The following is a 12,209-nucleotide window of genomic DNA, read 5'->3' as shown; positions in this document are numbered from 1 at the left end:
TTGAACGATGCATTTCTTCCCTGGCTTATTCAAAAGGAAAGACAGTGGCTGACATCCTGACTAACCAACCAAGGACGCAGTGGGAGTCACAGCATTGCAGCAAAAAGGCAGCTAGAGGCTTCCCTGCTTCCTCAGCACAGGGAATGGGAGCAATTTTTGCTGATCTTCTATCTCTAGAAATGCTCTGAATATGACAATAAAATAAAATTTAAAAATCCCAAGGTGTGTCCTCCCACTACAGCCTCAATTGGTTAGTCAGGCTGTCAGCCAATATTTTAAAAGTTCATCCCGCACTCCAAGCATTTCTATGGTTTCGCCTCTATGTGGAATCTTTGATGTTTAATAAGGTAGGTGCTCTGACTGAAGCTTTTCCCACATTTCAGGCATTTATACGGCTTCTCCCCTGTATGAATTCGTTGATGTGATGTAAGGTTGGCACTCTGACTGAAACGCTTTCCACACTCCAAGCACTGATAAGGCTTCTCCCCTGTATGGATTCGCTGATGACTCGTGAGGTATGTACTGTGACTGAAACTCTTTCCACACTCCAAGCATTGATAGTGTTTCTCTCCTGTATGGATTCGTTGATGTCCAGTGAGATTTGTGATCCGACTGAAGCTCTTCCCACACACCATGCACTGATAAGGTTTTTCCCCTGTGTGAAGTAGCTGGTGTGAAGTAAGGGTTGCCCTCTGACTGAAGCTTTTCCCACACTCAGAGCACTGATAAGGTTTCTCTCCTGTGTGAATTAACTGATGTGTACTTAGATTCCCCCTCTGACTGAAGCTCTTTCCACACTCCAAGCATTTAAATGGTTTCTCTCCTGTGTGGATTCTTTCATGTGTTGTAAGGGCTGAGCTTTGATTAAAGTTCTTCCCACACATCTGGCATGTATAAGGTTTATCTCCTGTGTGGATTTTTTTATGTGAGAGGAGATGTGAGCCCTGACTGAAGCTCTTTCCACACTCCAAGCACTGATATGGTTTCTCCCCTGTGTGAATTCGTTGATGCCCAGCAAGATTTGTAATCCGACTGAAGCTCTTGCCACACTTTAAGCATTTATATGGTTTCTCCCCTGTGTGGATTTGTTGGTGTCTAGTGAGGTCTGTGATACGGCTGAAGCTCTTTCCGCACTCCAGACATCTATACGGTTTCTCCCCTGTGTGGAATCTTTGATGTAAAGAAAGATCTGCCCTCTGACTAAAGTTCTTTCCACACTCTAAGCACTGAAATGGTTTCTCCCCTGTATGAATCCGTTGGTGTAAAGTAAGGCTTTCCCTTCGACTGAAGGTTTTTCCACACTCCAAGCAGGTATACGGTTTCTCCCCTGTATGAACTGGTTGATGTCTAGTGAGGTTTGCTTTTTGACTGAAGGTCTTTCCACACTCCAAACACGTATATGGCTTCTCCTCAGGGTGGACTTTTCTATGAGCCACGAGGCTTGATTTGCAACTGAAGCTTTCTCCACATACAGGGCACTCCGTTCTTTCCTTTCCTATCCCAATTGTTTCTTGGGTCCTGATTTCAGGGAAGGCCTCATTCAAAGAAGCACAAGATTCATCTCCCCTCCTCTCTTTTCCTTCAGTTTTCTTTCTCTGATGCCCTCCTGCTTGGCAACTGGTTCCTTCCAACACTCCAAATGTTCTTTCCAACACTCCCTCATTCTCTGCTTCTAACTTATCAGCTGCAAAAATGAAGAACGAAAATGGGTAAGAGCTCCAGCAGAAACAGAGACGTGAATCAGTGAACAAGCCCAATCAAATGTTCAGATAACGGAAGAATAAACATTAAACAGGGAGACAGATCCTGCCATGTATTAAAAGGTTTCTGTTAATTGGAATTATCTGACAACATGCCAGACTGAAAAATTGAATTGGGATTCTGGAGACTCCAATTTAGATCCAGCTCAGCCATGAAGCTGAGGGACCACTCAGCATCTCTCCGGCAGCCCTACTTTACAGTGTTGTTGTGCAGGGAGGAGGAACAATCCTTTGTATGCTGCACTGAATCCCTTGGAGGAATTTAAAACAAACAAACAAAACAACAACAACCCCAAGACAAAGGGTACATCTCTCAGGAAAAGAGCTTAACATAGGAACATAGGAAGCTGCCATATACTGAGTCAGACCATTGGTCGATCAAGCTCAGTATGGCCTACACAGACTAGCAGTGGCTTCTCCAAGGTTGCAGGCAGGAATCACTCTCAGCCCTATCTTGGAGAAGCCAGGGAGGGAACCTGAAACCTTCTGCTCTTCCCAGAGTGGCTCCATCCCCTGAGAGGAATATCTTACAGTGCTCACACTTTTAGTCTCCTAAAATATGCAACCAGGGTGGACCCTGCTTAGTCATGCTTGCTACCACAAGACCAGCTCTCCTCTTGTCTTGTGTGCAGAATGTCTCGGGTTCAATCCCCAGCACTTTTTATTTTATTATTTTTTACATTTTATATCCCGCTCTTCCTCCAAGGAGCCCAGAGCAATGTACTACATATTTAAGTTTCTCCTCACAACAACCCTATGAAGTAGGTTAGGCTGAGAGAGAAGTGACTGGCCACTTAATGGAAGACCTTAGCATGTGACCACAGAGAGCTGCTGGCATTCATCAGAGAAGACTAGAGTAGGTTAAATTGACCAAAAGCAGCTTCAGTAGCAGCAAAGGGAAGGTGCTTGTGGCAAAACGGTCCAGAACCTGCTTCTCAGACACAATCCAAAGTCTTAACAACACCAATTTATATTGCTTTTCTGAGTGGTCAAAGCATTTCACCAGTATTTGCTTGTTGCAATCCTTACTACAACCTGGCAAGAGGAGAGCTGGTCTTGTGGTAGCAAGCATGACTTATCCCCTTAACTAAGCAGGGTCTGCCCTGGTTGCATATGAACGGGAGACTAGAAGTGTGAGCACTGTAAGATATTCCCCTCAGGGGATGGAGTCGCTCTGGGAAGAGCAGAAGGTTTCAGGTTCTCTCCCAAGCTTCTCCAAGATCGGGCTGAGAGAGATTCCTGCCTGCAACCTTGGAGAAGCCGCTGCCAGTCTGTGAAGACAATACTGAGCTAGATAGTCCAATGGTCTGACTCAGTATATGGCAGCTTCCTATGTTTGTATGCTAACTTTTAGTATCTCCATATTGCAGTGGGGGAACTGAGCGAGTGGGAGCCCTAAGTAACCCTTGATAATAATCATTAATATACATGTTTTAAGAAATGCATGTCTGCTACGCTAGAGGGTGATGATGCGAGGTGCTGAAGCACAGCAAGTGAGCAAGAATGCCAACGTTGCTTTTACAGAATTCTGAAATGGATTCTATCAACCCAGGCAAGGAGGGAGCCTTACCTAGTGAGGCCATAATCCCACAGTTCTCCTCCATGACTTCCTTGTGCAAGGCTCTTTGGTCCCGATCCAGCAGAGCCCACTCCTCCTTGGAGAAATGCACAGCCACTTCCTCAAAAGACACCAAACCCTAAAAGAAGAAGAAGAAGAAGAAGAAGAAAATATTGGCTCCTCGCAGATAATCTAATTAATTCGTTTATAACCACCATCTGACCAGGTAGTTGAGGCAATGTGGGACTGCAGCTCTCTTCAAGAGAGCTTTATATTCAGGAGGTCCCAGGCTCAATCCCTGATGACTCCTAAGTAGGGCTGGGGGCGGGGAAGGCCCCTTCTTACGGCCCTGGGGAGCTGCTTCCTGTCAGAGCAGACATCACTGTTCTAGATGATTGGAGACTCTCATGAAAGACCAAAACCTTCAGAAGTGGCAGTGACAGCTGTCCCAGTGGGCAACTTTCCCCGAAGAGCAGGGAGAGACAAAGACCCATTCGGGCCTGGGGAGGTGTGATGGGGAGAGACACACCCAGTCTGGCCCTTACGTTCTTTCCCTTACCGGATCAGGCTCTGCAGAAGCTGTTTCCACTCCAGCATAAAGAAGGGAGGAGCGGATATGTGTCACCGATGTAACTTCATCACCTGAGAGGGAGACAATGTGGCAGGAAGATGTTTTATTCTTTGCATACATTTTCAACTTCCAGTGGTTTAAAACAAAGTCTGTTTCCATGTTGGCTTTCGGTATTATTCACAGCGTTGGTGGTGGTTTCATTGTACGAAGGCAACTGCTGAAGGCTTAATGTAAGCAGACCAGTGCTGTGAGTCACGCTCACAGCTAACACAAAGACCCAAACACATTTTTAAGTTGTAAGAGAAGTCAGAGACAAGAGTCTCCCTGCAAAGAGAGTATATAAAAGAAGGGCAAGCACATGAAGAATTGTGAGCTGTAACAACATAACAACAAATAATTCTGTACACCGCCTAGAGATGCACATATCAGGTGGTATAAAAATATTTATTGATTTGATTTATATACTGCCCTTCCAAAAATGGCTCAGGGTGGTTTGCAATATGATAAACAAACAAATAACAAGACACAATAGTGGATCAAGGGGGTTAAGCTAAGGGAGCAAAAAATTAAGTTCAACAATACTTTTGGAGATGACAAGACATTGTCCTAAGTCTTTGAGGATGGGGCTGTTGCTCAGAGGCGGAGTATCTGCTTTGCATGCAGAATGTCTCAGGTGCAATCTGTGGCATCTCCAGGTAGGGCTAGGAAAGACCTTGGCTTGAAACATTGAAGAGTCATTGGCAGTCTGAGCAGATAATGCAGAGTGCGATGGACCAATAGTCTGACTCAGTATAAAGCAGCTTTCTATGTCTCTGCGTCCCTAAATCAGGCCTTGGCCATTTTTCTTTAGATCGAGAAGCTGGCCCAACATTTAGGAGCCAGAGAGTGGATACTTGACAAAATTACTAGATGTAGTGACTGACATTATGGAGGGGAAGGGGTGCTGGGCTTCTCTTTATCCCCTTGACAAGTAATATACTTAGAACAGGGCTGCCTGGGACAAATAAAGTCTTTATTTATCTATATAATTTCTACATAATTGATTCTCTAAGCTGGCCGGATGTACGTGGCAGGCGGAAATGTGTGGGGATGCAGCGGTGGAGGCAGGCCCAGGCTGGGTGGGCAACAGAGCCACGCGGGCCCAGCCTGGGGCAGCCGTGGTGAGGAGACAGCGGTGGCTCCGGGCCGGCTGCGGTGAAGTGGCGGCTGGGCTGCCAAGAAGAGGCGGCGGAGCCAGGCCCAGGCCTGGCCGCCGGGAGGGGTGGAAAGAAGGGGAGGCAGAAGCAGGGAGGTGGTGGTGGCTCCGGCTGCAGTGGGGAGGCGGTTAGGAGGAGGCGGTGGGCACCAGGAAGTGCCGCCGAGTGGAGCCCAGTTGGGTGGGCGGCGGAGCTGTGTGGGCTCGGCCGCAGTAAGGTGGTGGCGGGTCCAGGCCAGCTGCAGTGAGGCGGCGGCTGGGATGCCACGAAGAGGCGGAAGGCGGTGGAGCTGAGAGGAGGGCGGCTGGGTGGGTGGTGCTGCTGTGCCCGGCGGGGATCAGAGGAGGCGGGCAGTGGAGCCGTGCCACTGAGAGGAGCCCGGGCGGCCGCTGGAGCCGCATTGCAAGGAAAGTGCGCTAGCGACACAGGCTGGGGCAGAAAGTGGTGTGGAAGGGGGAACTGCTGGCCTCAAAGAGCGCACAGATGCTCTGTGCAAGGTTGCTAGTTTTATTTATTTAACATATTTGTATACCACCCAAAACTCTGACGTCTCTGGGCGGTTGACAATAAAAAATGACAACGTGGAAGTTAAAACATTAGTTAAAACAAATAAATGACAGAGAAATTAAAACATTGGTTAAAATAAATAACAGCAAAAAAAGTTAAAACATTAAAACAATTTAAAAATTTAAAATAATATTTTAAAACAGTATTCAGACTATTAAAATGGTATTTAATTAAACGGCATTTTATTAAATATCTCTGTCTCTGAATATCCTAGTCACGGTGCCATGGTTAGGGAGGTGCACAGAACCAGTTTGGAGGCCCTTTATAGATCTCCAAACTAGTTCGAATGACTGCTGGTTTGAAGGCGGGGAGGGGGGATACCTTTAAGGAAGGGGGAGGGTGCCTTTACCCCTCCCGCCACGTTTCCCCTCGCATGTGCCCGGCGTGCACATGTGCGCCGGGTACTTCCTTTTACGTCCGGCCAAGGAGGACACTGAGACCGCAGTGAGATATGCTGCTGCCCCGATGGGGACTTTTTCAATGGAGCGCCAGCAGTGGAAATGCGGTGGGAGGGGTAAAGGCACCCTCCCCCACCCTTAAAGCTATGACCCCCCCACCTTCAACCCCCCCACACCAGTTCCATGCACATCCCTAGCCACGGTTACATTTCTAGGAGCCACGACTCCCTGCCACCTGGGATTTGCCAAGCCCTGCCCTAAGTATGATGAATTACACCCAGTTAATTCAATAAAGGCTGAATAAGCTGGAACTAATGAAAGAGAGATTTATTCAGAATGATGAAAAATTACATTTAAGATACTTAAAGAGAACCATGGGGAAAATGTGTATTTGGAATATTTATAACCCACCATTTGTATAATCAAGACAGCATAAAACAGCAAAGATTAAAAGCAGAGACAAACAGTGGCCAGCTAGTAATGAGGTGGCCAGCAAAGCTGAGGAGATGCCAAGGCCCTCAACACAAAGGGAAATCCACTTGAAATAGATGCGTTTATAAATGGCATCAAAGATGAGAGACTTTGAGGATAAGATATATTTGATTAAGATTGTTTGTATATACAATATTATGCTAGAAACTGGACAACAACTTCTGTCCCATAGGATAGGAATAATGATATGAATGCCATACAAGGCCAAGAAATAATAGCTTATGTAAAAATCAAAAAAGGAGAAGAGAATATGAGCCTATTACTTATTTGCAAAACAATTTGCTTTCCTCTGGCGATCTTGAGATATTTATTTCATATGTTGTAGCATTATTATGGATAGCTGACCTACTGTGCAAAGGTAAATCAGTCTAGTAAGCATGCATACATGCAAGTTGCACAAATGGCCTTTCCACAGAAGCAAGCCTATTATTTTCAATAAGCTTACTTTTATGTAACACTATTGGCACAACTCGTACGGACACATTACTAGTCTGACATAGCGTTGCACAGCATGTCAGCTGATGTCTTCTTGCATCTTTCTTTGCAAGATCCCCACCTCTCACTAAGATCTTCAGGATAGGTCTGTCTTATGCTTCCCATGGGCATAAGAGGTTTCTCATCTTTGGAGGCTTTCAAGAGAGCTATAAAGACTCACCTCTTCAGCTTGGCTTTTAATAAGGTTTAAATGGTTTTTGAATGAATTCTGTTAATATTTTAAACTAGGTGGGCTGGGCGCAGAGCATCTGCACCTCTAGTTTGCCGCAGCCTCAGTTTTCTTCCCCCACTAGCCAGCCACTGGCTACCCGCTTGCCCACTGGCCACCCACCCCCGTTGCCATTTTCTCCCGCGCCCACCATCGCCAGTCCCCCACCGCCCAGCTGCCATTTTATTCTCAGCCACGGCCGCTTTCTTTAGCAGTGGCTGGCCACCCTCCTGCCCCCATCTTCTCCCCCGTCGCCGGTTTCTTCCCCCGCCTGTTGGCCGCCCACCCCCATCACCGGTTTCTCCCCTGCCTGCCTACCCACCCCCGTCACTGGTTTCTCTCCACAGCCAGCCCATTTGTCCCCGTCGCTATCCGGCTGGTGAACTCTCACGTGAGCTGCCACACATGGGATTAGCGACGGGTACGTTTAAGAGAATTATATATAGAGATGGCTTTATTTTATGTTATGGTTTTATTTTTGACTGTGAACTGACCTGAGGCATTTTTTCAATGGGCAGCAAATCAATAAAATGCTCTCTTGCATCTTAAGAGTCATTCGCTTTATTTTGCTTTTCTGTATTTTTCTTTTGGGATGCTAAATTAATAAAACACAGATTTAAAAAGAAACAGGGCAAGGATTTTAGGGATGCTTGAGAAAGGAAATCAAATGCAAATATATTATTTTATTTATTTATTTGTTACATTTATAGACTATCCCCTCCAAAGGCTCTGGCCAGTACACAACAAGTTAACAAGATATAACCACAAACACCGCTTAAAACCATATAAAAACAATTTTAAAATATTTCAAAACCATTCAAAACCAATTAAAATACTTAAAAACAATTTTAAAACCTTGGATGGCCAGGCCAAACAAGTAAGTTTTTAGGGCTTTCTTAAAGGCCAACAGTGTGCCTAAACTGCCGATATCTGCTGGGAGTGCATTCCATAGGCCAGGAGCTGCCACAGAGAAGGCCTGGTCCTGAGTTGCCACCAGATGTACCGATGGTAACTGGAGACAGACCTCTCCAGATGACCTCAACAAGCGATGGATTAATATAGTCCCCATTAATAGAGAATTAATATAGTCCCCATTAATTCTTACCCGGCAAGGCTGCATGTCCCTCCTCCTCCTCCTGCACAACCTGCCTGGTCAGCGGCTTCTGTCTGGTGTCTGATGGAGCTTTTCCTCCTCCATGGAAATCAAGGGCTACTTCCTTTACCTGTGCCTGAAACAGAAGTGGGGACCCAGAGACAGGAATGCAGAGAGGAATTAGAAAAGGAACAATACAGAGAAAAGAAGTGAGACCAGGTGCAGAGGGGTGAGGGAGGGAAGGGAAGGTAGTCCCCTTGCATGATCTCTACAGTTGTCAGCCGCTTGGAACAATCAGGAGGAAATACACTCACCCGCTTCTTCTCCTCTGCCTGGCTCAGGAGGAAACCTTCGGCCAGGGCCACCGCCTGGGAACTGGTCTCTGCTCCGCATTCCCTGACCCATCTCTCCATCTCCAGAGGCAGGATGGCCAGGAACTGCTCCAGGACCACCAAGTCCAGGATCTGATTCTTGGTGTGTTGCTTTGGCTTCAGCCATCCACGGCAAAGGCTGTGGAGTCGGCTGCAAACCTCTCGGGGCCCTTCGGCCTCCTGGTACTGGAACTGTCTGAAGTGCTGGCGCTGTGCATCTGAGCTTAGGTCTTCCTCACCCAGGATGTTCTCCACAGCTCTCTCCCAGAATCCCCCATTGCTTCTCCCCTGGGTAGCATCAGGGTCTTTTTCTGCTTTGGGGTCTGGCTCTTCCATCACCAGATTGTGCTTCAAGGCCGCCTCCAACAACAATCTGCTTTCTCTGCTGCCAATTTCCTTCTTAAATCAAGGACTGCCCTTACTGGTGGTACTACTAGGTCCTTACATTGCTCTGTGATTGCGATTACTCTGGAGGCAGGAAGAGTTTTTGCAAAGAATAGTAGATCCTGGTACCAGCTGAGTCTTCTCCCTGTAGGAATGACAAATGTACATGAAAGGCTAGTTCACATGGCCATCTACTGGATAGGACAAGAATCCAACCCAAGCTCAGGAGCTGTGTGTGCTCCCATTTGGCGATCGTGTGCGAGTAAAAAGCAAGATAGGAGACAGGGGAACAGCGTTCCCTTTAACAGGGATTCCCAGATGTGGATGATTACAACTCCCATGATCCCCAGCCAAAGGCCATTGCAGCTGGGGATGCTGGGAGTTGTAGTCAACATCTGGGAATCCCTGTTACAGGGAACACTGCAGGGGAAGTAATCAGAGTTGGTTTTGTAGTAGCAGGCATGAATTGTCTCCTTTGCTAAGCAGGGTCTGCCCTAGTTTGCATTAAATAATAATAATATGATTTCTATACTGCCCTTTCAAAAATGGCTCAGGGCGGTTTACACAGAGAAATAACAAACAAATAAGATGGATCCCTATCTCCAAAGGGCTCACAATCATTTGCATGGGAGGCTACATGTGTGAGCACTGTAAGGTATTCCCCTTTGGGGATGGGGCTGCTCTGGGAAGAGCACCTGCCTGCTTACATGTAGAAGGTTCCAAGTTCCCTCCCTGGCATCTCTATACAGGGTTGAGAGGGACTCCTCCCTGCAACCTTGGAGAAGCCGCTGCCAGTCCGGGTAGGCAATACTGAGCTAGATGGACCAAGGGTCTGACTCGGTATAAGGCTGCTTCCTGTGTTTCAGTTGTGTATGAGACTCCCGCTAGGTAGGAAGGCTTTTCCTCCTACCTCGTTAAACAGCTGGGTAGAACGGTGCCCTCCTACCCAGCAAGAATCTTACACACAATCACGTTTCCTGCCTCTTGCTAGGGATGTGCACGGGACTGGTTCGGAGGCCCTTTATGGGGGGGTGTCTAGCTTTAAGAGCAGGGGAGGGTGCACTTACCCCTCCCACTGCTTTCCTCCCACCGGCGTCCGTTTATTTGCAAGCCCATGGGGGGGGCAGCGTACCTCCCTGCGCATGCCGGAGACTCCTGGTCATATCCAGACAACGGGGGCAACAGGGTGGCAGAGAGGTACGCTGCCGCCCCGATGGGCTTGCAAATAAATGGATGCCGGTGGGGGGAAGGTGGTGGGAGGGGTAAGTGGACTCTCCCCCGCTTTTAAAGAAGCACCCCTGCCGCGGTTCCGTGCACATCCCTACCTCTCACCTCACTTTTTACTTACATACCCTTTTTTGCCAATTTATGATTGCATGAACTATTCAACAAAGAGCTAGAGAAGGTGCGGGGGGGGGGGGGAGATGAAAGTGAAGGTCCTTTCACCAGAAGTCTGCAGAAAATAATGGCACACCTCTGCCACTAGTCTGATCCTAACTCTTCCCCCCTCTGCCCATATGCCGTCACTCGCCCCTCCCTTCTACTTCTGTTCCCGCTTCACCTTCTTTCCCTCTCCAAAGCTCCCAGCCAGAACCAAGTAACCCATTCCATTTGCAGATGCATAAAGCCCACATTTCAGATGAAAAACAACATATTTTCTTTATTCTAAGGCACATTTTGTTTTCCTATACATTAGAAACAAACGAGCGAAAAGAAACCATAATATTTCTCCCAGCAGCTAAAATTCAGATATACTACCTCTGTACAAGGAGGTTCAATTTCTACCCAAAAGGTTTAGACCTGCCTTAGTGAAAGAGGCCAAAACATCAGACTCTTCAGTTCCCAGTAGGGGTCAGTCATTATTTCTGAGAACTCTACAAACTTTGCCCCTTCTAGCCAGATTTACCAGATTTACCTTCTAGCCAGATTTACCTGTGAGCTATCGGGAATCACTCCAGACATGATCCGGGTTTTGCATAGCGCGTTAAGCGTGTAGCCCAAATTATGTCCAGGGTATAAGAATCCACGTTTTGCAGGGCAAATTAAAGTAAAGCCTTGCAGCAAACCTGTGGTAAAGCAGCTGTCTAGAAATGCTCCAGGTGGGGCTGGGAAATGCTCACTGTCTGAAACCTTGGAGGGCTGCTGCCAGTCAGTGTTGACGATACTGAGCTAGATGGACCAATGGTCTGACTCGGTATAAGGCAGCTTCCTAATTAGGGATGTGCACAAACCTGCGTTTGGCCAGTTTGGCATGGGGAGGGGGTTACATTTAAGGAGCAAGGAGTGTGCTCATCCCCCCCGCCACCATTGTCTCTCTAGGTCAGTGTCGGACTGGAAGTGGCTGGTGCACGTGCATGGCATGTGCACTGGCCACTTCTGGTCTGACGCTGACCGGGGAGGCAAGGAGGTATGCTGCCGCCCTGCGCCAGCAGTTTTGGACACAGCGCTGGCAGGGGGGATGTGGTGTGTGTGGGGGGGGGGGGAATGAGCACCCTCCCTGCTCCTTAAGGGTGACACCCCCCCCCGAACTGGTCCCAACTCCAGACCGGTTCGTGCACATCCCTATCCCTAATGTTCCTATCTTTCTTCCTGGGTGGGTGGGTCGGTCTGTCTTCTTTCTTTCCCTGGCATTTCTCACCCACAGGACCCCTAGAACTCCTCTTTACCCCAGACGGACTCACCAGCTCGAGAAGGAACCACTGATCCTCCACTCCAGATGTGGCAGGGCGGGGGGGGGGGAAAGAGCACAGGAAGGGGTGGAGTGGAGCAAGAAGGGACTTTCCCTGTTCGTTCCCTGTCTTCCTGTTTGCCTTTCTGGAGAACAACATCTCTCTCATCTTAACCCTCAAATGGACTCACCAAAGAGGAAAAAAAAGACTTTAAACACCGGGCTTGCATATGAGGGGGAAAAACAGCGCAGGCACGTTTAAGGGTTTGCACTGCAACTCTCGCTCCAAGGCGGGATGTGGGGTGTGTGCTTACTCTGGAGGTGCGTCCCTCCTCCTTCCCCAGCTCTCCAGTCTCCAATCGCAGCCCCTCACACAGCAGGCATTGCACAGATTCCGTGGGCTTCTTGCTGACTTTCCCTCGCCTTTGATTAAATGGGGAAGAAACTG

At 47.9% G+C, this 12,209-nt stretch overlaps 1 protein-coding gene across 3 annotated transcripts; it reads right to left on the bottom strand.

Moving 5' to 3' along the window:
* LOC128342607 (zinc finger protein ZFP2-like) lies at nucleotides 1–12,180 on the bottom strand. 3 transcript variants are annotated; one of them, XM_053290107.1, is made up of 6 exons: nucleotides 12,076–12,180; nucleotides 8,653–9,238; nucleotides 8,351–8,474; nucleotides 3,878–3,960; nucleotides 3,331–3,457; nucleotides 1–1,684 (listed from the first exon to the last, which is right to left on the bottom strand). In XM_053290107.1, exons 2-6 carry the CDS (start codon nucleotides 9,043–9,045, stop codon nucleotides 306–308), a joined length of 2,106 nt encoding a protein of 701 aa, XP_053146082.1. In that variant the 5' UTR covers nucleotides 9,046–9,238; nucleotides 12,076–12,180; the 3' UTR covers nucleotides 1–305. The 3 variants fall into 3 exon arrangements, with proteins under 3 accessions (XP_053146082.1, XP_053146081.1, XP_053146083.1); XM_053290106.1 differs by lacking the exon at nucleotides 12,076–12,180 and adding an exon at nucleotides 11,775–11,822; XM_053290108.1 differs by lacking the exon at nucleotides 12,076–12,180 and adding an exon at nucleotides 11,026–11,139.
* Nucleotides 12,181–12,209: the final 29 nt, after the last annotated feature.

The sequence above is a fragment of the Hemicordylus capensis genome, chromosome 2, assembly GCF_027244095.1.
Source record: "Hemicordylus capensis ecotype Gifberg chromosome 2, rHemCap1.1.pri, whole genome shotgun sequence".
NCBI lineage: Eukaryota > Metazoa > Chordata > Lepidosauria > Squamata > Cordylidae > Hemicordylus > Hemicordylus capensis.
The sequence above is the reverse complement of the archived record's forward strand: the minus strand, read 5'-3'. Positions and strand labels throughout refer to the sequence as shown.

Coding starts and splice junctions, on each gene's coding strand:
- LOC128342607 (XM_053290107.1), bottom strand. CDS start 9,045: ATGGAAGAGCCAGACCCCAAAGCAGAAAAAGACCCTGATGCTACCCAG. Junction 3,961..8,350: donor GGGACATGCAGCCTTGCCGG/GTAAGAATTAAT, acceptor TCTCCCTCTCAG/GTGATGAAGTTACATCGGTG. Junction 3,458..3,877: donor CTTCTGCAGAGCCTGATCCG/GTAAGGGAAAGA, acceptor TTCTTCTTTTAG/GGTTTGGTGTCTTTTGAGGA.